Genomic DNA, 23,214 nt, shown 5'->3' on the forward strand with positions numbered 1-23,214 from the left:
TTGTGATGGGGCGGGGCTTGTGCTGCCATGGAGAGGAGAGAAGCTGTTCTGTGGGGGAGGAGGGGACGGTGGGAAGAGGACCTGGAGATTGAGGGGAAGGGAGAGAGCAAACAAAGGGGTCAGGAGGGAAAATAATGCACTGACTTCCCGAGGCCCTGCAGAGACTGGGCAGGGAGAGCGCGCCAGGGGCAGAGGGGACCAAGGCTGGCGGCAGGCAGGCCGGCCTTAGATGGCATTGTTTGAAGTGGCCGGCTAATTGCACAGAGCAGCCTGAGCCTCAGACCACGGCCCAGCCCCCTCCTCTGTCCTGGGTGCTGGCTGCTGAGCCTTCGGGTCGAGTGGCCACATGGAACCAAGTCCTGAGCCTCCGAGTTTGGTGAGGGGGGCAGGCTATGGGGGGCGGCCTGGGTGGGGTCCTGAGAACCACTCCCAGGCCCTCTCTTGGCCTGAGGACTTGCTGACATTGGCAGAGGTTTAGGGGCACACTGCGCCCTTCCACCCTTGCATCTCTGCTGCCCTCCTCACTCTGGCCTTCCTACAGGAAACAATGAAGGCAGACACCAGACAACTCAATGGAGAGGAGGACGCCAGCAGGAGGGAAGACTCTATCCTCACCAACGGGGGCTGCAGCGACCAGTCTTCGGACTCCAAGGATGCGCCCTCACCCCCGATCCTGGAGGCCATCAGCACCCCTGAGATCCGAGGTGGCAGAGGTGGCAGAGGTGGCGTGGCCTGTGGGGAGGAGGGGTGAGGAGGGCGGTCACGGTGGACCACAGCTGGGACAAAGCCCCCGAGCAGGCGCAAGGCGGGCTGTGGGAGTCTGGGCTCTGACGACCCCTGCCCCAGCCCCAGGGCAGGGAAGAGCTGCTCCCTTTCTCCTGTCACCTCCACTGGGACAGAATAGGTGACCCGAAGCCAATGAGCCCTTCTGTTCCGGATAAGGGGGTGGACACAGCATAGGTAGACTGGGGTGTTTGACACTCCTATGGGGACAGCCTTCTCCCCCTGGACCTGGGCCTGTCATTTTTCTGGGAAGAAAAGAAGAGGCAGTGAGCATCTCAGGCTTGTTGCCAGTCCCAGCCTCTCTCTCTTCCCCTTCTCTCTGCTGCGCCGAGATCGCATCACCTGGGATCCTCCCTGCTGAGATTTTCTGGCCCAGCTGGTTTAGAAACCCCTGTATTGTCTCATCCTGCTGTCAAGAGAACTCTTCAAGTTAGGCCTTCCCATAGAACTTTCTAGAGGGTGAAAGTGTTCTCTTTCTGCACCGTTCACATGACCGCAAGGAGCCACATGCGAGCACTTAATGTGGCTGCGCTGGCAGGCACTGGCTTGCTCCTTTAGTGGAGTTAGTGGCCACTGATTTGGGCAGCATAGGAAGGAACTGTTCAAGGGCTAGGATTTAACCCCTGAGGATGTCACTGGGTTTAGGGAGACGAGGGGAGCCCCTTCTTCACAGGAGACTCTGGTTCCGCCTTCTTCCAGGCCGCAGATCAAGCTCACGACTGTCCAAGAGGGAGGTCTCCAGCCTGCTAAGTTATACTCAGGTACTGGTTCTGTGGTCACATTTCTGGGATTCAGGGGAACTCTATAGTTTGCATATTAAGTAGGGAACCTGAGGCCCACTTAAACTGATGGCCAGCAAGTACTTGCTGATGAGGAATTTGAACACTGCCAGGTACACAGAAGACTTAGAACAACCTCAGGTAAAGTGACGTTTGCTGCTGTCACATGCTGAGTTTTAGAAATGAATGTTTTTCTCAATCTGGATGATCAATTGAACTGATAAATTTCTATTGTAACAAGATTTTTTTTTACCCCTGAAAGGAATCCAGCTTGCTCATGGTATGTTTTAAATTGGACCTACTTTAGAATTTAACATCTATTCATGAGTAAAATGAATGTATGATTTTATTTCTTGTAATATACCTGTGTGTGGTTTGACAGTAAGATTGTATGGCCCTGTGGCCTCAAGGATTTTATTTTTTCCTTTTGGAAAGAACTTGCCTGCCTTATTAGGGGATTTTCAACAATCATTGAAATATCTTTTACCAATGGGCAATGTCAAGGTTTCTACTTGATTAGTTTTTTCCAAGTTGTAGCTCTTCCATGTTTTTTTTTTTTAAACTCATGACACTATTTATGCCTTCTGTTTCCCTATGAATCATACTAGAGTTTTGCTAATTCAGGTCCGTATCAGGCACTGGGGACAGAGTTACGGTTGAAAGTTGTAGACAATGAGAACTCCCCCTCATACGGCTTGTCTTGTCCTCATGGAGGACCACGCGTGAGCACCCAGATAATGAGGATCAGGAGCTGAGGGGACCTGGTAGGGACAGCACTGGAACAGAGACTCAGAACAGCTGTTCTGACCTCTTGGAACTTCCTCTGTGCCCTGCCTTGGCAAGCATGCATTACTTGATTCTCACTATAACTCTGTTGTGCTATAGGGGAAGAACCATTGTGCCAGTTTTAAAGAGAGGACTGGACCCACTCAAGACCTTAGTTCACAAGGGAAAAAGTCAAGTTCTTAACACTCTGGCCAGACATCGGACTGCTCCCCGCCTCTCTGACTCTTGTGCTGAGTTTTTGTTGAGTTCGGTGGGCAGCTCGGGATGTGTACTTGACACAGGACTCGTGCCATTTCTTCTTGGCCATTATGTCAGGAAGCATCTTCCTCAAGCCTGTTTCCCCCAGATGCTGTTGATTGTGGAAACTGACCGGGTCTCCCTGCTGGGCATAGCAGTTAGTCTAACCATGAAATGATGATTTTTGAATTCAGGAGAAACCCCAGTGGAATTAGAAAACCAAAGAAAAGGTGTCAATGCAAAGGGCATCGTGAAGCCTTTTGTGCCCATACCTGTAAAATCTTTTGAACAATATGAGGCTGCAGATTTTTTAAAGTCTACTCAGACCAATATTGTTTTCAATATGACTGACTCTTCATTTTTAAACTATCTTGGTTATATGACATCTAAAATTCATAATTTCTCATTTATAAAGGACCTGACGGGTGATGGAGATGGCGAGGGAGAAGACGGGGATGGCTCCGACACTCCAGTGATGCCAAAGCTCTTCCGGGAAACCAGGACTCGGTCTGAAAGCCCAGCTGTAAGTGTCTACCCCTGAGCTGAGGCACTTCAAACACACACATGCCTGCATTAAATGCCTTGTCTAGGATCTCCCTGGAGGAACTTGGAACAAATGTTCTGAAATTAGAAAGTGACAGCAAACCTCATTAATTATGATTGAGATGGTTTTCACATGGCAGGTCTCTACTTTTCTGGCGAGCATTCTAAGAAGTGCCCAGGGGTATAGTTTACAGGTGGATGATTCCAGTGCCAGCCAGTTACCTTTGGGACCAAGTTGCTTTTGTAGGTGGATTCTATGACTAAAAAGTCTGGAAATGGGAAGGCAGTTATTGCTTATGGTCACCCAGCCTGCTGTTAGGAAGCAGACTGACTCTTGGTAACCACGGCGTGTGCCATTGATAATCCTATCCAGCACATGATGTCTATCGGCCTGTTTTCACAGATGACAGAAAATGCCAGTAGTTTACCCACGGTTAAGCATTCACTCTTGTGTGCAGGATTTGAACACGGTCTGCAACACTCAAGTTCATGCCTTTTTGAGAAGAAAGCCTAAGGGAGTTCACATCTATCTTGAAGAATGTAACAATGATAATAATGCTTGCAGGAAAGAAGTCTTTGGGAATAAATGTGGATTTTGTCAGTTCAGTTTGCAGGTGCCAGTTTCAGCTGTACGAGGCCAAGTAGGACCTGCTGTGGATTGTCAGGCAGCCCTGCCCGCCATGCTGCCCCCTTACTCCTCTCTCACTAGGGAATTCAGGGGTGGGAAGTTAGCAGACCAGAGTGAATCAATCACCGCCTTCACTCCTGTTGGCCTGAGGTGGCCTCTCAAGTCTAGTGCTCTGGGCCCCCGGGCTGAGCCTCCAGCCTCCATTCACCAAAGGCCTTGTGCTTATCCTCTCGCTTCCAGGTCCGAACCCGAAATAACAGCAGTACCTCCAACCGGGAGAGGCACAGGCCCTCCCCACGTTCCACCCGAGGCCGGCAGGGCCGCAGCCACGTGGACGAATCCCCCGTGGAGTTCTCAACTACCAGGGTTGGTTCCCCGGATGCTCAGATCCCTACCCCCCGCCCAGGCTCTTAACTGGAAACTCTGCCCCTCTCAGCACACCAAGTGGCTGCTATTTATATAACCTGCTTCCTTTCTCACTCCTCTCCCTTTCAGGTTCCTGCCTTTCCTTTCTCTCCTGGGAGCTGGCTAAGCTCTTCCTAAGGCTGAAGACTTCTTTCCTGGCCTAATCCCTAGACAGAACCCTGGTGGGAAGTGCAAGAATTCCCTGTGGACTGGGTCGTTACACTTCCTAACAATAAGCTGAAACCACTGATTTCAGAACTGTCTTGTCTCCTTACTATCTTCAGTGACTCTTCTAGAGGCAACCCCATGGGTTACAGCAACTCTCAACTCCTACGTCAGGGCTAGGCACCAGGAAGCCCGCTCTGAGCATCACTTGTTATCCTGTCTTGGTCCTTAATTCTGTCCTTGTTCTTCCGGAAGTTGTTTCTCTCCCCACTTAAGGGACACTTACTTGTTCCTGGAAAACTGTCCCTGTTGGTCTCTGTTCTGTTAACTTATGTCTTCACTCTGCTTCACTCCTGCTTGACTGAGAAGCAGTTGGGTGCACCTCTGGCTCTGGCCACTGCCCCCCCGCCCCCGACCCCGCCCCGGTCTGCTGTGGCCCATGCTCTGCGTCCTTATGTTCACAGTCCCTGAGGCGAAGGACAGGATCCTCTGCAGGCACGCCGTGGCCGTCCCCTGCCAGCCCCTACCTCACCATCGACCTCACAGACGAGGATGTGGTGCCGCAGGGCAGCAGCACGCCCTACGCCCGCCTGGCCCAGGACAGCCAGCAGGAGAGCATGGAGTCCTCGCAGCTGGACGTAGAGGGCAGAGATGCAGACAGCACCGAGTATCAGGTACCGCTGGGAAGGGCTGAGTACAGCGAAAAGTTACCCAGAGGTGACTTAAGACTTTTTGTCACTTTCATCACAATAATTGATTCATTCTCCAAGTGCATTTCCCATTTGTCAAGTGGCCCTTCCTGTATCCTTATCTCGACATTGACTCAGACACCAGATTAGTTTGCCTCCGAAGTTTTTCTGAACATTATATCTTTGTACTTAGAAATGTATATACACAGATAATCCATAATTATATTCATCAGGTGTGCATATACACACGATTTTTGATTGGCTTCTTTAACTTAAGAACTGAAGTTGCCTCACTTCCATGTCTACTCCATCAGGTTTTGTTCATCACCAACCAGTTGAGCTTGCTGGCTCCACTCAGGCTTTGCTACATGTGTGTTACTCTATGTACACATACCGTGTAGAAATCTGTTTTCCAAGTACATGACTTCAGAGTAGATCTTAATGCATTTTAATAGCTTGCATGATTCCATGGGCATCTCCCCTTTTACGGCAAGCTTTTTACGTGCAAATGGCCAATTTTTTTTTTTTTTACACATTCTAATGACTTGTACTATCCCATTTTATGGCCTGTGGGAATATCCAGGGTTTTTACTCGATTCTTCGTGTGAGTTTTCAGTTTTGTTTTTTGTTTCTTTGACTTTGCAGTTTAACGTGTTTCCCAGAGACTAGGTCAGATATTACACGTGACATACTGTAGGTCCAACCTATAAAAGCTCATGTTCTTGTCATGCAACCAAACCTGCCCATCCTCTGCTGCTTATTTTCAAGCAATTCTCCTGAGTTTTCAACCAGGAAGTGTTGGAGGGGTAGGGAACTTCCTGAGGAACTCTGCCTGCACTTGCCGGAAGCCCTGTGCTGGACTCTAAGGCAATGCCCATCAGGGCTGGTGGGCCAGGGAAGGCTTTTTCTCAGTCCAGCCAGTCGATCTCACTGCGATTTCGTTCCTGTGGTTTTTCTTCTTGCAGGATGGGAAAGAGTTTGGAATAGGAGATCTTGTGTGGGGAAAGATCAAGGGTTTCTCCTGGTGGCCTGCCATGGTGGTGTCCTGGAAGGCCACCTCCAAGCGGCAGGCGATGTCTGGCATGCGGTGGGTCCAGTGGTTTGGTGATGGCAAGTTCTCCGAGGTGAGTCTAGGATGAGATGGGCCTTACTTAATGGGCTTGTGGACAGAGCCAGGGTTTCCTTCCCTTTCCCAGTTGCCCTTTGACATAACAGCCTGCTCTCTGCGATGGATGTGGCTCAGTGACTCCGTGTGTCCAGGGGCTCACACCAGCCCAGAGCTCTGATTCATGGCCACTTGGCCTCCGGTTTATTTCTCTGTGGCAGAGTCACCAGTATAGGTTCTGAGGGGCAAGAGTGGCCACCTGGGAAAATACTCTCTAAGTATTCCATTTGAGAAGCCGGAAAAAGATAGCAAGGAGGGAGGTCTCTGACTTATCATTTAGCCCTGGGGGCCAGGACATCCCTGGCTGGGCTTAGAGATGAATCCAGGGTCGCTTGGTGACAGTTATGGGAAAGTTCTTTGGAGATTTCAGCGTTTCTTGATTTTGATATTAGCCATTTAAAGCTCATCTTTCTTATTGAGAATCTGTGTTAGGGATGAATCAGGTTGATCCGATTCTTCCACCTTTTAAGACATCTTCTTAGACTCTAGGTTTTGACTAGAACGCAAGGAACAATGCTTTTCCTGTGATGTTGTCTTTAGCTCATCCAGAGCTAAAGTGTGTCCAGAGGTTAGGTGAGGAACATCCAGTGTGTCCAGAGGTTAGCTGAAGAACAAGTGGGCAGGTTGGCAGCGAGGAGACAGGTGTGAGAATGAAGAACCAGCTAGTAAGTTGAGACTCTGGTTTTCTCATTGAATCTTTCCCAGTAGCAACATTGTTCTCAATGGGTAACAATAGTCTCCCTGATAGGGAAAGTTCACATGTAGAGTTCCTCCCTGGCCAGCAGGGGGAGCCAAACGACAAATATCTGGGGCCTGTGCCTTGAAGCATCTAATTGCCAGAAAGTGGGCAATGACTTGTGTGAAATGAAATGAAAAGAAACATGGAGGGTTTCTAATTTCTTTGGCGAGTGAGACATAAAATGTGCTTAGCACAACCATATCTGATTCTAGTAAGATGCTGTTGTCTTAGCATTACAGGGTGTAATTGCAATATGAGGCCTGGTGCTTAGGCTGTAGGCTGTAGGCTGTATTGAAACAGTTTGGCCTTGCGGTGGCACCTGAATTTCCATGCACAGTGGTTGAACTGCAGTTTCTTTTCATCAGTGGTGATGACACCCCTATGGGTGATCAGGCTTAGAAATGTAAATAGAGGTGATCATGAGTGCCATCACTGGGGAGAATGAGACATTACGTGTCTCTTGAGCTCTGAAACCTGAATGCCTGGTTTCATCTCATTGGCAGCCTGAATGGTTCATGCATGACCTGGGGACGTGGGAATGAGACTTTTAGATCATTAGCCCCAGTTGAATTCATGTATCAACAAATCATAATTACTAAAAAGAGCTTAACTCTGTGCCATGTACTATTCTCTAATCCCATCCCTTAGCTCACTTAATAAATGGCTGAAATAAATAGTAAATAGTAATCATAGCTATTTGTTATGCTTAGGAAGGAGGTTAGAACATGTACCAAACCCTTTAAAAGTTGGAGCATCCATGGAAAATTGTAAAACTGAGCTGCAAGGGGGCCACACCAGGGACTATTTAGGTCATTTGCTCTTAAAATATCGGTGAACTTGATCCTCAGAGATAAACTCATGAGAAGTCCAGGGCACCCCAGATATAGGCTGTGGGTGGATGTTGATGACAACTTTCTCTTCTAGATTCCAGCAGATAAGTTGGTGGCGTTGGGATTGTTCAGCCAGCACTTTAACCTGGCGACCTTCAATAAGCTGGTCTCTTACAGGAAGGCCATGTACCATGCTCTGGAGGTAACTTGGCAGTGGGTGGCTAGCCTGGCCCCAAGAATGGGATTAAAGCAAGGAACATACAGAAAGCCAACTCAATCCACAGTGTGGCCAAGAATGACTTGGAGGGGACCTGGGCAACCAGCGGAAGAGGTTAAAAGATAGCAGTCTAAAGGGGCATGCTGAGAAGGGAAGGAAAGGGTCTGAGACTGTCCATAATTTCCCAGTGCTGCCCCCGTGTCCCGCTGATGTCTGTCTGAATTGCCCTCTGAATGAGGAAGGAGGACCCCTGGGAAGTAAGAGGCAATATCAGCTTTAGTGAGTGGCGATATTAGCATTAGTGAGCAAGCTTTTCCAGAGCTTGTTCAAAAGGCCAAGATTATGCAGCTGCTGAGGTCAGCTGCTTCCTCCCCTTGTCCATGGGAACCGTCAGGCTCTGTCCTTCCTCTACCTTCTCTTGGATTTGCAGTGATCAGTGTCATCTGTCCAGCATGTGTGAGACCAAGCACTAGGCTTAATTAGACATTAAGGCTTCACCTCCACACCTTTCTCAGAGACCATGAAACAACGCTGACTGATACTTCTCCTGTAGCTAAGAGTGGCCCAGCTGACTCTGACCTGACCACTCCAGTTCTCTACAGGGAGGAGATCATGTTTGGTGCCTCTGCAGGGAGACTGAACGCTCCTTCGTGGCCTGTCCCTGCTCCTCCCTCCCTGTCACATACCACAGCTCAGGACAGCTGTCTGGCTATGAAAGGGCCCGGTGTGAAGGGGAATGAGGCCCCAGCAAGGGGAGTCCCAGGGTGGGGTAAGCCAGGCAAATACCCACCCCGCCTATTTATCAGATTCTATCTCTGTCTCGGCAGAAAGCCAGGATCCGGGCTGGCAAGACGTTCCCCAGCAGCCCTGGAGACTCACTGGAAGATCAGCTGAAGCCCATGTTGGAGTGGGCCCATGGAGGCTTTAAGCCCACAGGGGTCGAGGGTCTCAAACCTAACAACAAGCAACCAGGTAGGAATGACGCCCTGTGGCACACCCCTGCCACACTGCTGGTGAGAGCACCCTTGGGTGGCACAGTCATGCCTGCTGCCTCTCACTTCACCCCGGCTTTCCAGCAGTCAGTTGTCCCTGGCTGACTAAGTTCGTTTTTTTCCCCCAAAACAGCCCAAACATTTCTAGTTTCACTGGCCACTTTCCCTGCTAGATGGTCAAGTACAGATAATTGAGATTGAATCTGTTCTGAAAGCTTCAGTAAACAGAGTCAAGGTGGAATGTACACTAGCACCTTATTTATTTATTTTTTTTAAGGGGAAAAAATTAAGTTTTGCATATTGGAGAAAACTAGGAAAGTGTTTTAAAAAAACCCCTCAAAACACCCTAAATCTAGGTCACCTCCATTTAGAAAGGGGCACCATCCATCCTCAAGTTGACCAATATCGCAGTGCCTCCATGTTTAGGCAGCTGCTTTCCTGTTTCTCTCCAGAAATCCAGGATGTCTTCTCATCCTTCCATTTAACGCCGTGTTTTCTGTTCTGTTTTGTCCCTCCCCCCAAAAAAGTGGTTAATAAGTCGAAGGTTCGTCGTACAGGCAGTAGGAACTTAGAAGCCAGGAAACACGGTATTCCTTCACCATCTTTTGACTATGCACTCTTTTCTCTGCACTTTCTTTCAATCTGTTTGCACATAAAGTACTCTGAAAAGAATCAAATATGTTTAAAAGTCACCCTGAACTTTCACCTCCCCCTTCCCTCCAACCCTCACAACTGCCTTCCAGGTGACTGGTTGGGTGTGCACGTCCTTCCAGCTCTTTCTGTACACTGGTTGGATTTCTACTTTTCCCTTCATTTCTCAATATTTATGGTATAAGCACTGTTAAATGTCATTTTTTCACTAAAGTGTCCTCATGATATTAATGGCTGTGTAATTTTCTCTCCTAGGGATAGTCAAATTAAACCATGTCCCTTAATAGATAATACTGTGTAGATTGAATAAAAATAGAATTTACAGAAATAAAAACAGTAGCCGCCTAACATAATTCAGTGTTTTTTAGTAGCCACATCAAAAAGCTTAAATTAATATTGATCATACACTTAATCTATTTCAGCATTTAGTATAAAAAAATGATGGTCCTCTTGTCAATATCGTGCTTTAAGTGTCTTAGAACATCTCAACTGGGACACTGAGTTTCCATTACAATCAGTTGATCTGTGTTTTCACCAATGTCCGACTTGTTCCAAATGGACTAGTTAATGGGATTTATCAAAAGTTTTAAAATTTGCATCAGAATTAAATTAAAACACAGTCCCTCAGCCACACTGGTGAGACTGCCAGCTCTCAGTAGCTACCTGTGGCTTTCAGCTGATCAGACATCTTGGGCAGAGTTGGTTGCATCTGTAGACTGAGCTGTGTCTACTTCCCTCGTGCTGGATCTAGAGGATGCTTTTGCACCAATAGCTGTTTAAGGCCCTGTACGTGGGTTAGGCACGTGAGTTTCAGATAACATCATCCTCATCCAAGTTGTCCATAGACGGGCCATGTGACACCCAGCGGTTACAGCCAGATGCAGCTGGCACCCAGGCCTAGCACACCAGGGTCCTGCGCTCCCAGCACCCTCCTCCCACCCAGCCGCGGCTGCCTTCTCCTCACCTTTCACAGAGAATAAGACACGGAGACGCACAGCTGACGACTCAGCCACCTCTGACTACTGCCCCCCACCCAAGCGCCTCAAGACAAATTGTTATAATAACGGCAAAGACCGAGGAGAGGAGGACCAGAGTCGAGGTGACTGTGCGGCAGGGAGGCTGGGGGCCCATCCATCCTCAGTTGGTTGTGGGCAGGTAGGGAGGAACGCCCAGCACAAGGCTCTCTAACCTTATCTTTTCTCATCACCTTGTCTTTTCTTAACAGAACAAATGGCTTCGGATGTTGCCAGCAACAAAGGCAATCTGGAAGGTAACGCCCTCTCCCTTGCTGGCTTCCCTTCCTCGGTGGTGCTCCCAGCTAGTGCTCCAGTGCTGCTGGTCTGCCCTGCCCTGCAGAGGTTAGCCCCAAACTCTGCTTTGACCTCAGGGTGAGGTGTGGACACCTACCTTACTCAGGTGCTACTTAGAATTGAGTTGTCTGATTTTCACTGAGGATGATTCCTAAGGTCGGTGAGCAGGAAGGATGCTTGGGGACAGTAAGGAAGTGACGCTTGGACCAGAAGCATCACAAACTTGAAACCACGATATGTGGCCTCGTAAGCCCCCTGCACAAGCACTGCAGCTGGCTCAGAGGTGGAAGACTGTCATTCTCGAACCAGCTCTGGTTCCTTTGCCTTGGCTGGGAACCCAGTACACTTCTGTTGGATCTTGGAATGTGTGAGGAAGGCTGCCTATTGCATCCTCACCCCCATGTCCTTTAGTCACCATATGAAGTGGCTGGTCACTTCAGGGTCAGAAGACGGCACAGCTGCTGACGCAGGAAGCCCACGTTTGGGGCAGACCCTGACGATCCTCGGGACCTGTACCCATGATCTTCCCCAGCCCTAAAGACTCCTTCAGCCATCTGTCTGCTTCCTGGATGGGCGTGGGGTGAGGGTCCTTGGTATTCGATAGGCCCAGCCCACTTGGTCAGATCTGTAAGACCTGCTGATGGGACATGAGGCAGGAAAGCCTAATAGGAAAAGGACCCCGGCTCTTGAAATCACAGATTATAGGCTGTGTGTGGGATTGGTCACAGTCAAGTCCTATCCTTGACAACCGGCAAATTGGCACGACCACAGATTCCTCAGAAGTCCCGGTCTGTGAAGAGTCTCTAAAGACTTGCACGCCAGGCTCTCCAAGCATATGGCTCTGCTGGTGCAGCTGCTTGTTCTTTGCTCCCTGCACACCCAGGTCCACCCCCCACCTGCCCCAAGCCCCGCGGCTTTCTTCTGGGCCAGTCCTCTATCTGTCTGGTGGGACCTTCTGCTTGGAGCTGTTGATTTAGCCATCTCCATGTGGGATCGAGGATGGTTCCAGAGACAAATCGTTACATAATCCTAGCATGGAGTAAAGCGCAGTGACACCCAAGGCTTTAGCAGTGGCCTTGTCTTTCTTACAGATAGCTGTTTGTCCTGTGGTAGGAAAAACCCCGTGTCCTTCCATCCTCTGTTTGAGGGTGGGCTCTGCCAGACATGCCGGGTAAGTCCAATCCCCACCCTGAACTTTCCCGCCCCTTGCCTGCTCTGTGACTTCCCGTACTTCCTCAAACAAAAGCCTCCCGAGTGTAGGCAGCAGGAAAGGTCCTAGGGGAGCTGATCACCCTACCCTTCCCTCCCAGGGGTGCTGGCCTGCAGACCCAGGCCAGTTGTCCCTGTAAAGAGCACCAAGCCACTAGCGACCTGTTGTGTGGCTGCGTCCGAGGGCCGACGAGCCTGCTGGACTTGGCTGGCTGTGCCCAGCCTCCGACTTCACAGGCGTCTCTCTCTGCTGCCAGGACCGCTTCCTCGAGCTCTTCTACATGTACGACGACGACGGCTACCAGTCGTACTGCACCGTGTGCTGCGAGGGCCGTGAGCTGCTCCTGTGCAGCAACACGAGCTGCTGCCGGTGAGCCGCAGGGCTCCCTGGACGGGTTCCAGGCCTGGGCACTGGCTCCTCGCTGAGCGGGAGCCAGGGCACAGAGCCAGAATTATCTGCGGGGGCCTGTCCTTGAAGTGCTTGTACATCCCTACAGTAGCACTGGGATGTACGGACAGGCTCAGGGCGTGAGAGAGGAGGATCCATCACCCCCAGAGCTCAGCCAATTCTGGGGATGGCATGGGTCCCCAAGGAAGAGGTTGCTGTTCCCCAAACACAGGCCTTCCCGCCCGTGGGGAGGGGCAGCCAGGAGCCTGAGAAGGTTTCAGCCAGCACGAGCCATCTCCATGGGGAGGGTGGGTTCACAGGAGCACCGGCGGATGACAGGCACCCTCCCCCCCCCCCCCCCCGCTGCCTGGCACAGGTGCTTCTGCGTGGAGTGCCTGGAGGCGCTGGTGGGCGCAGGCACAGCGGCAGAGGCCAAGCTGCAAGAGCCCTGGAGTTGCTACATGTGTCTCCCGCAGCGTTGCCACGGCATCCTGCGGCGCCGCAAGGACTGGAGTGTGCGCCTGCAGGCCTTCTTCACCAGCGACCCCGGGCTTGAATACGTAAGCCTGGCATCTGCCCCAGTCCGCCAAACAAAGCTCCGCTGTCCAAGGAGCATCTGAGAGCCTCAGGCTGGAGACTCAGGCAGCTCTGGGGTTCTCCCCTCCCCGCCTTCTTGGCTTGGGATTTCAAGGGCCTGCTGAAGAAATAAGATGGAACTGACCCAGTCTTAGTTTTAGTAGTAGAACTGCAGGGGAAGAGAAGCCTTTGACTTAGTCTCAGGTCTGGCTGAAAGTGGCTTTTCCAGGGCTGCATGTTGTTTATGGAGGAATACATGTCTGGAGTAGTGTCAAAGTCTCGTTGTTCCATGTCCTAATGGGAGAAGGGTCATCTGTGCTGAAGCTCCTCAGGGCATCCCAGCTCAGAAAGGTTAAAACACAGGGCTTGTTGCCCCTCAGGAAGGCCAGCCCCACCTCTGCACCTTCACCTCTATGACCTCTTTTTTTATTAACCTGTCAGGAAGCCCCCAAGTTATACCCTGCGATTCCTGCAAACCGAAGGCGGCCTATTCGAGTCTTGTCGCTGTTTGATGGAATTGCAACAGGTGAGTTTAGAGCTCACTTAGGGATGCTTACCTGCTTCAGGTATCTGATTTCAGTGTTAGGAAAGACCCCTGGGATTACCCATTGGTCACCTGTTCTGAGAAATCCGTTGGTTCTTGTTTCTCTCCTTGAACATTTACATTGTTTCACCCACCTGGTCCTCCTTTAAAGGCGTGGATTTTATTTTTAATGTGTAGGAGTCTTGGGAAATTATTTTCTGTTTCATATCATAGATACGCTGGAGATTAATTCTGAACTCATCACCCAGTATCTCGAGTCTTGGTTCCTTCCCATTTCCCTCAGGTTTCCCCTGTACAGAATTAGCATAGCCAACGTGTTGCCTCCGGGGGCTTTGCCTGATTCATCTCTCAGAAGTGCCCTATAATATATTGTTAGGAACATTTTCCTTTTACCAGAATAGGAAGCAGTGGGAATCAGTGGCTGTGCATTTGGCATCATTTGTATTAATATGTATTTTTGTTTACCAGTGTCCACCTGCCAAAAATAATGACGGCTTTAAAAGACACTCAGGTTATCACCAGTGGCTTGTTTTCCCCTCCCTTTGGGGAAAGTAGGTTCTAGAAAACTATTTGTGTTTGTACAATGGCTTATTCTCACTATGGCTTGCCGGAAATGTATCTGATTGTCCTGGAGTGGCTGGTGCTGGGCATTGGCTATGCACTAGTCAGTTTTGGTACATGACTGCCAGTGGACACAGCAGAGAGTCTGGGGGGCCCAGTTTCATCGCTGTCAGCATGGGTTCCCGAGGACTGCCATGATCTTTATGCCTCTGGTCTGAGTTCTAATGATTGTAAGGAGATGGCTTCCAGGCAATCACTGGAAGGATGGGCCCTGGGCAGGACAATCCTGATGCATTTTCTCTTCCCTTTTACAACCGCTCCCCCCCACCCCCATAGGGTACTTGGTCCTCAAAGAACTGGGCATCAAAGTGGAGAAATACGTGGCCTCTGAAGTGTGTGAAGAGTCCATTGCTGTTGGCACCGTTAAGCACGAGGGCAACATCAAATATGTGAATGACGTCAGGAATATCACAAAGAAAAACGTGAGGGCAACACCCCCTTCCTCTCCTCCCTGAACCTTTTATATCCTTACAACCCATTGGTCACCTTATACCTGCCCAGGGTTGTGGCAGAAGAACAGGTTTGGTTACCTCGATCTGTAGTGTTAAGCTTACAACTTGAAAATCCTTCATATGTAAATCAGTCTCAGAGAAGCCTGAGCTTTTGGATTTCTTGGGTCAGAAGTGAAGTTGGGAAATTTAAATGACCAAGCAAGACTTGGAAGTGTGTTTCCTTCTAGCTAGTTACCTGGAATCCAGGCTGTTCATCTCTCCATTCCCAGCCCCAGCCCTGACTGTTTTTCTCCTGCAGATTGAAGAATGGGGCCCATTTGACTTGGTGATTGGTGGAAGCCCATGCAATGATCTCTCCAATGTGAACCCTGCCAGGAAAGGCCTGTATGGTAAGCATCCCTTCTCACATAGGCCCCAAGAGACCCTCTGTCCCCTGACTGCTGGCCAGGAAGAGTGCCCTGAGAAGGAGCTGTTAGCTTCTGGCCAACTATACTTGTTGGCTCTGTTCATGCCTCATTGTGACTCCTCAGTTTCCAGAGATAAGAATGAATCTCGCATGGCTGATGCCCGTCTTTCTAGAGGGTGGCAGGGAGAGGGGACAGTAAGTCATCAGCATAGCTAGTCCTTGGGAATACATTGGTCTCAATATGGAAGAGCGGGCTGAAGGGTTTGAACCTGGCTTTGCCATTGTCTTTCGTGGGCTCAGAGGGCACAGGCCGGCTCTTCTTTGAGTTCTACCACCTGCTGAATTACACTCGCCCCAAGGAGGGTGAAGACCGGCCTTTCTTCTGGATGTTTGAGAACGTGGTGGCCATGAAGGTCGGCGACAAGCGGGACATCTCTCGGTTTTTGGAGGTGAGAACCTCTGCAGTCTTGATTCTCAGGGTAACACAAACGGGAAGGCCCTGCTGGCACTGGGGTGAGGGTTATTTCCAGGGTTGGGGTTGATGGTTCCCCATGGAGGGCGTGGCTAGTTGTGAGAGTATGTGGGAAATGTTTGATCTCTCCCCTCACCCCGAACCCACTGAAGTCAAGATGAGACTAGCATGCTTTTGGAGGCACCAGGAGAGCACCAGACACTTTCTACTTGAATTTTTCTCACGCTGATGCTCAGAACTTCTGCTTTAGGGACCATAAGAAAGATAATTACCTACTGCTTAGTGTGCATCAAGCATTGTAGTAAATACTATATATAATAATATATCTGTATGTAATCTGTATGTATGTCTATATATAATATATATCTGTATGTATATAAGGGCTTCCCAAGTTGTGCTAGTGGTAAAGAATCTGCCTGCCAGTGCAGGAGGTTTTGATCCCTGGGTCAGGAAGATCTTCTTGAGAAAATGGCAACCCACTCCAGTATTCTTGCTTGGAAAATTCCATGTACAGAGGTGCTTGGCAGGCTAGAGTCCATGGGGCCACAAAGAGTCAGACATGACTGAGCACGTATACACACACACATGTACACTTACTTCCCCCCGACTTTAAAGCCTCTGTTCTGCTAGGAAGGTTCTGGAACTGGTTGGTCCATTCCTCATGCCTTGTGGACATTGGCCAATCAGTGACAGAAGTCAGATTTTGCCAGCACTGCATTTCCATAACCAGGACCTCATGCATTTTGCTGGGTTTCAGTTTTGAGCTGCCTTTCCCACCTGTACCCGAAGCTTCTGTAATGAGCTGACATGCCCAGGGAATACTGCCTCTTAAAGCAGCAAGTCTGATCTGGTCTCTTTCCCCACCATTAACAGAGAGACACAGGCTTGGTCCTTCAGATAGGTTCTTGAGGGGAATTGGTCAGTCCCTTGCCTGGCAGGAGTCATTCCTCCCACACAGTCAGGGACAGCCATATCACCAGTGCCAACTGCATTCTGCCCTGGGCTCCCAGCAGCTGCCCTGCTCTCTCCCCACAGTGTAACCCAGTGATGATTGATGCCATCAAAGTGTCTGCTGCTCACAGAGCCCGATACTTCTGGGGCAACCTGCCCGGGATGAACAGGTAACAAGGGGCTCCCAGTGGGACCAGTAACAGCCAAGTTAAATAGAATGGTGTGAGCCATAACCACCAACTCTAAGGAGAGAGACACACTGGAACCTTGTATAAAGAGCTACTCTGCTGAGAAAGACCTCACCCTCTGCTTCAGACCAACCCTTAGTGTTATGGTTGAAGCTTGTTAGGCTGTACAGCAACTGCCTGAGACTCAGGCCAGGATTCCACAATATACTTTACTCCTGCTCTGCCCACGGACCTGGTGCTTAAACCTGGTACTATGCGCTGGAGCAGGCTTCGTCGCAGCCAGGGACACTGATGCTTCTCCACCTCCCTGTTGTGGTCCGTTGGGAAATGAACTTTTCCAGTCTCCTTACCTCCAGGATGAAGTGATGATCCCTGGACCAGACCTGAGGTGACCAATCAGGTGGCAGAGCTGAGATAACCGTCAGTAGCCCAAAGCCTGTCTTTGGATTTTCTTAACTGAGTTCTTTACCCAGCTTTTCATTAGTCCTGTCATGATGAAAGCCAAAGAAATAAGGGGTATAACTGACGATTAATTATCTCTTTCATGTGGCTTCAGGGAGAACAACCTGCTAATTAAGATACCAAATGTGATGATAATAGGACTTGCAAATGAGTTAGCTTCATAAAAAGATTCTTTCAAAGGAAGTGTTGGAAGCATAACTTTCAGGCATTTAGCAAAGTGTGGACAGAGGTGAGAAGGTACTGGAATAGCTTGGAATTTTCATTTGGCTAATCTGCCTGTCAGATGGAGCAGTGTCCACATCTGGAAGTTCTTCTTCATTCCACTCCTTAGCTCTGACCGTGCCAGACGCTGCAGTCCCTGCTGCCAGTTGTGCTGTGACAATGCCAGTCTTGGCTCTAACGGAGCTGACCCTGCCAGTGGGGTAGGCACAGGGAAGACAGATAAAGTTAATGGGGAGGCTTCTTATCCCAGCAGGACTGGAAGAGAAGGAGCAGAGGCATGAAGTTCAGAGTGAAAAGGTCAGGGGTCACAGTCACAGGGTGTTTGCAGTGCAGCTCCAAAAACAGTATTCTAGGAGTCAGGGACAGGAGCGTGAAATGGGCCAAATTACATGAGGCCTGTGGTCATGGCAACAGTTAAATGTATTCTGGCTCAGGGAGTTCAGGTGAGTTTTTCATGCATGAGATGTGTTTCTGGTTCTCTGGGATTTCTGGTGGAAGAATAGACTATTATGAGATGAGAACAGAAGTGGGGAGGCAGCTCAGATGTGGTTCAGGGGAGGACAGCTCTGTGTTTGTGTTGGTACCAAGAGGTACCAAGTTTGCACTGAAAACAATGAGCGTGGTGGCTCCAGGAAGGTGTCCTGTGGAATTGCACAGAGGGATCAGATTCTAGATACTGGGATTTGCAGAACTTTGTCTGAATTGGGATGAGAAGTGAGCTGCTACAGTTGGGATCTTAGGATCTGTGACTCTACATCAACCATAGGTCACAGACCAAATCTAGCCCTTAGACTAAACACTGGGTTTTTAAGATTTCAGTCCTAGAATCAACAGAATGTAGGGTTCACAGCCCTGCCCTCCCCTAGGCACATGGAAGAGTTGGGAATGGAGAGAGGGTGAGGTCAGTGCAGTATTTTGTGTTCAGTGGCTGCTCTTGTGGGCACCATGTCCAATCTGACATCTGATTTCTTTTTGGCCTCTGAGTTCCTTACCCAGGGATGCTGTGGTGGTCATCAACCCTGTGCATTCAGACCTCTTCCTAGTTTTCTGCTTTGGACCTGCTTAACCACTTCAGTATCTATCCATTCTGCTTCTCAAGCATCTGTTTGCCTCTCTCTGCATTTGCAGGTTTCAATGGTGAAAGTTACAAGGGGAACTGTAGCCCTTAATGTGACCCCCTTAACTACTGTCCTTACCTGGACCCCACTGTTAAAGCCTCCTGAGGCTGCATTCCCGCAGTAAGCTACCCAATCGTGGGTTTGATGTACTATTTGTAGAGAGTACAAAGACTTAACTCCAGGCTCCTGAGGCTCAGAGATGGCAGAGTTTGCTCAGGGTCACTCATTCAGCCAGTGAGCAGTGGGGCTGAGACTGAAGTGTCTCCTGACCCCTCTAACCATGTGCTTCACCATCCTGCTCTCCTCAGTGAAGGCGCTTGGGCTACTGTTAACCATTTGGGTAGGGAGGGGGACCATTCACCACTGCACCGAGGGCTTCCTGCCCCAAGCAGCTAGCCTGTCCCTGACTTGACCCCCAGGCTTGTGCTCATGCCTGGGCCATTTTTATCGTATTTCTGTAGCAAGTTCTCGGCCAGAGCACATTTTGCAGCTTGGGCTCTCACTCCCACCCTGGGAAGCACCGAGCCAAGGCCCTTTCCCAAGCAGTAGAAAGTAATGGGTTTTGGATGTTCCCAGGCCTGTGATAGCATCCAAGAATGATAAACTCGAGCTGCAGGACTGCCTGGAGTTCAATAGGACAGCAAAGGTAAGCAGCGCTCTGTGCCTGGCCCACCACTTGGCGACCTTTCAATGGGACTAAACCTTGGTGTCCTCCCCCCACACGACTCCCTGGTGCTGGGCTTCCTTCCCCACACAGGTCTATCCCATCTTCAAATACAGAGTAGGAGAGGTTCTTGATAAACAAAAATGAGAGACAGCAACCAGACTTTCCTATTGTGAATGCATGCTCCTTGGAGACTCCCAAGTGAGAAGTGACTATACTTTTGCCCAAAAAAAAAAAACAATCTGCTATTATAAGTCATATTAATATCTTCAGAAACTTAATTTTCAAAGCTTCCATTAAGCTAAGTTCCATTCAAACCCTGCTTGACCATCCTCTGTAATCTGGGGGAACTTTTCCTTTTGCTTAATCTTGCTTCATCAATAACTGTTTCCTTGACGCCCATCTGATCTCATTCATGGACACTTTTTTGTTTATCTCTTGTTCTCTCTGAGGCTGGTCCTTCCTGCTCATTAACTTCTTGGCTTTTGTGGGAAGCACAGAGTGTGTCCTTCCATCTCTCCTTTTCTCATTCCCTATCCGAGCCTGGCCCTGCCACCCTCTCTCCCCCACCTACCCTCCCTCCTCCACCTTCCTTAGGTGCTTCTGAGCCTTGACCCAGAACCGTTCATTCTGTGCTCACTCCATGATGTCATTTTGTTCTCCAGTTAAAGAAAGTACAGACAATAACCACCAAGTCGAACTCGATCAGACAGGGGAAAAACCAACTTTTCCCTGTTGTCATGAATGGCAAAGAAGATGTTTTGTGGTGCACTGAGCTAGAAAGGTGAGCAAGGCTGTTCGTGGAAAGGGGAATCAAGCAGACAGAGAGAAAAGGGGTAGAAACCGTGGTTAAGGCCAGCAGCATGTTCCTCGTAGTCTCGCTGACCTTCTACATTAGCAGGGCTGGGAGTAACCTTTCCAGTTGGTGCTTATTTCCTTCCAGAAATGGCAAAAGGGCTGTGGTGGTGAGGAATCTGAAACCTGAGGCCATGAGACAGTACATCTGTCTTACCTGGCTGTGTCTCCCTGGCATTTGCCTGCCCTGACATGCTGGGACCCTAGGATGTGTGAGGATCCAGCTAAAGGAAACTACTGGCAAGCTGTTGCTTCTTTGTCAGGATTCCTCCTGCTGAGTTGCTTGTTCCAAAACTCCTTAGCCAAAGTCTGTCGTCTCCCTTATCCATTTATTTGGCTAAGTCGGGATTTTATCTGTTTTGAAGAACCAACTCTTTGATTTAATTTCTCCTGTTCTGCATTTAACTTTTTTTTTTCTCATTTTATTTTGTTATTGTGATGAGACTGTAGTAAGGGTTGTGAACATTCCTCTTTACATTTTTGGCAGTGTCTTAGGGTTATTTTGATCACTCCAGATAGTTTAGTTCTATAACTGGATGTATTTCTTGGTTTAATTAGTAGTATGGACTGTAAACCTGGGAAAGAGTGAGGTCCAGTGTATCTGTAGCCTCTTTCCAGACCTGTACCTTTTCTCCTGTGGTAGAATGCCACTCAGGAGGCTGTTGGTATATTTTGTTGCCATCTGCCATTTAAGTCCAGCTTGGGCCTTGATCCAGCAATTTGCTTTGAAGAGGGAAAGAAAACGCAGGATGCTTCAGTTTACTCATGGTCAATTACTGGAGCATCTGATGATTGGAAATAAGACCTGCTTTGTGAGTGTCCCTGTTCCTTAGTGCGGCGATGGCATAACTTTCTAGCCTTTCGTGATGTGAAGATAGGTACTTGTCTGCTGACTGGCTGGCCATCTTGGCATTCATTCAGTCATTCATCCGAGAAAAGTCCAGCGAGCACCATGTGGCAGCAGTACAGTGCAAGCGTGGGGCCGTGCACAAGACAGGTGCCCTCAAGAGAGGGACCATGCCCTCATGACAGGCATCTGTGAGCCGAAGAACTGGTGGACTTGACCTCTGGGGGTCAAGAGGCCTGGCGGAAGGGACGGGTCAAAGGGTAGGAAGAGCAGAGCTACATGGGCTGCCTCGGCCAGGAGTCTCCCAGCGGCGCTAAGCACGCTGGTGGGGGCGCATCTGACTCCCTGTCTTTTCACTCTGGTACCCTCCCCCACCCAGGATCTTCGGCTTCCCTGTACACTACACAGACGTCTCCAACATGGGCCGTGTGGCCCGTCAGAAGCTGCTTGGGAGGTCCTGGAGCGTGCCTGTCATCCGACACCTCTTCGCCCCCCTGAAGGACTACTTTGCCTGTGAATAGTCCCCCAGGCACCAGGGCGTGTGGGCAGAGCCACAACCCAGCAGGTGCAGCCCGGCTCTGCCCTTGCCAGCCCAGCTGTGCTTGCGGGGTTGCGCCGAGTACCTCGTCGGGAGCAGAGCTGCCTGTCCCCTTCCTGGCCGGGGGACCCCGAGGTGCCACCTCCTTGTGCACAATACAGACCTGGCCGCTCGGAGCGGCCAAACACGGTGCTCATTTTATCTTCTCCTAAAACTTTAAAACTTGAAATAGATAGTAAGATGGCTTTTTTTCCCCTCCTTTCTGGGTTTACTGCTCAGAGAAACGATGGCTAAGATACCAAAACCACAGTGCCGACAGCTCTCCAAGACTCAGGTTAATGCTGAAAAATCACCCAAGACAGTTATTGCAAGACTTTAATTTTTTAAAATGTCTGCGGCTCCTTGTTTCCAGGAGTGTGCAGCAGTAGACAGGTAGCTAAGGGACCTTTGAAGGGCCCAGTATGGTTTTTTTCTAGGGCTAGCACAAGAGGACATGATGTCCATGTCTGTCTCGAGTTTTCCCTGGCACGTCGTCATCCCCACCTGCCCCCCCACCCCGCCCCCACCTCAGTGTAAAGGGCTGAGATCTCTGGCCCATTTAGAGTATTTTCCACAAGGATGATGATTTCAGCAGGGATGACATCATCATCACATTCAGGGCTATGTTTTTCCCATAAATCCAAGGGCAGGGCTACCCTTAGCTAAATCCCTCCCAGTGACTGCAATAGAACCCTCTGGAAACTCAGGAAGGGGTGGGCTGGGTTATAAGCTGCCATATATTGGTATAGACAGGTATGGCTTCTCACTGTGAGAGGAGAGGAGGAAGAAGCTTACATAAGACCCTCCCCCCACCCCACCCCACCCCGCACGCCTCCAGGCTACTCTGCAGGCACAGGTCCCCAGGATGACACCCCATCTTCTCAGCCAGGGGCAGAAGCACAGTCCTCGCACTTTCCCCTTCTCTAAGAGACTGCAGGGGGAAAACTGCAATAAAAGCTCAACCCTCCCTCCCTCCTGAGATTTTAAAGTCCTTTTTTATTCCATGATAAATCTTTTTTTTGTGGGGGGAGTGGGAGGTCAGACAAGCTGCATTTCAGAAATGCTGTCGTAATGGTTTTTAACACCTTTTACTCTTACTGGTGCTATTTTGTAGAATAAGGAACAATGTTGACAGGTTTTGTGGGAGGTTTTTTTATACACTTTTTTTTTTTAATCTCAGACTTCTATTTTTGTTTAAACATTTTCATATTTTTTTTTGTAACTGGAGCCACGTAACAAATATGGGGAAAAATTGTGCCTTGTTTCAACAGTTTTGCTAATTTTTAGGCTGAAAGATGACAGATGCCTAGAGTTTACTTTATGTTGAATTAAAATCAGTATTTCTCTAACAATCCGGTGTCCCTTTTGTTCTTTTGCAGATCAAATGGGTGGGGCATGTGAGGGAAAGTAGAAAGGTGGATGGTTGAAATAACCCACCTTCGAGTCCAGTGCAGAAGTTTCATGTGCAGGCGAGCTGAGCTGTGCATGCATGCTAAGTTGCTTCAGTTGTGTCCAACTCATTTGCCACCCTATGGACTATAGCCCACCAGGCTTCTCTGTCATGGGATCCTCCAGGCAAAAATACTGGAGTGGTTGCCATTTCCTTCTCCAGGGGATCTTTCCAAACCAGGGGAATGTCTTCTGCATTGAAGGTGGATTCTGAGCCACCTGGGAAGCCCTTTTAAGTACCACAGGTGACCCCCAAGTCTAGTACCATGGTCCCCAAACTCCAATGTATCAGCA

At 49.5% G+C, this 23,214-nt stretch overlaps 1 protein-coding gene across 1 annotated transcript; it reads left to right on the plus strand.

Moving 5' to 3' along the window:
• Positions 1–346: 346 nt before the first annotated feature.
• On the plus strand, positions 347–21,463 carry DNMT3B (DNA methyltransferase 3 beta). Its single transcript, XM_052650912.1, has 22 exons — positions 347–376; positions 542–704; positions 1,483–1,544; positions 3,001–3,108; positions 3,997–4,122; positions 4,791–5,000; positions 5,981–6,139; positions 7,844–7,951; positions 8,794–8,938; positions 10,583–10,708; positions 10,835–10,879; positions 12,011–12,090; positions 12,386–12,498; positions 12,893–13,076; positions 13,534–13,618; positions 14,534–14,679; positions 15,008–15,098; positions 15,416–15,564; positions 16,623–16,708; positions 19,105–19,174; positions 19,858–19,976; positions 21,274–21,463. Exons 1-22 carry the CDS (start codon positions 347–349, stop codon positions 21,413–21,415), a joined length of 2,547 nt encoding a protein of 848 aa, XP_052506872.1. The 3' UTR covers positions 21,416–21,463.
• Positions 21,464–23,214: the final 1,751 nt, after the last annotated feature.

Source organism: Budorcas taxicolor, chromosome 13 (genome assembly GCF_023091745.1).
Source record: "Budorcas taxicolor isolate Tak-1 chromosome 13, Takin1.1, whole genome shotgun sequence".
Taxonomy (NCBI): domain Eukaryota; kingdom Metazoa; phylum Chordata; class Mammalia; order Artiodactyla; family Bovidae; genus Budorcas; species Budorcas taxicolor.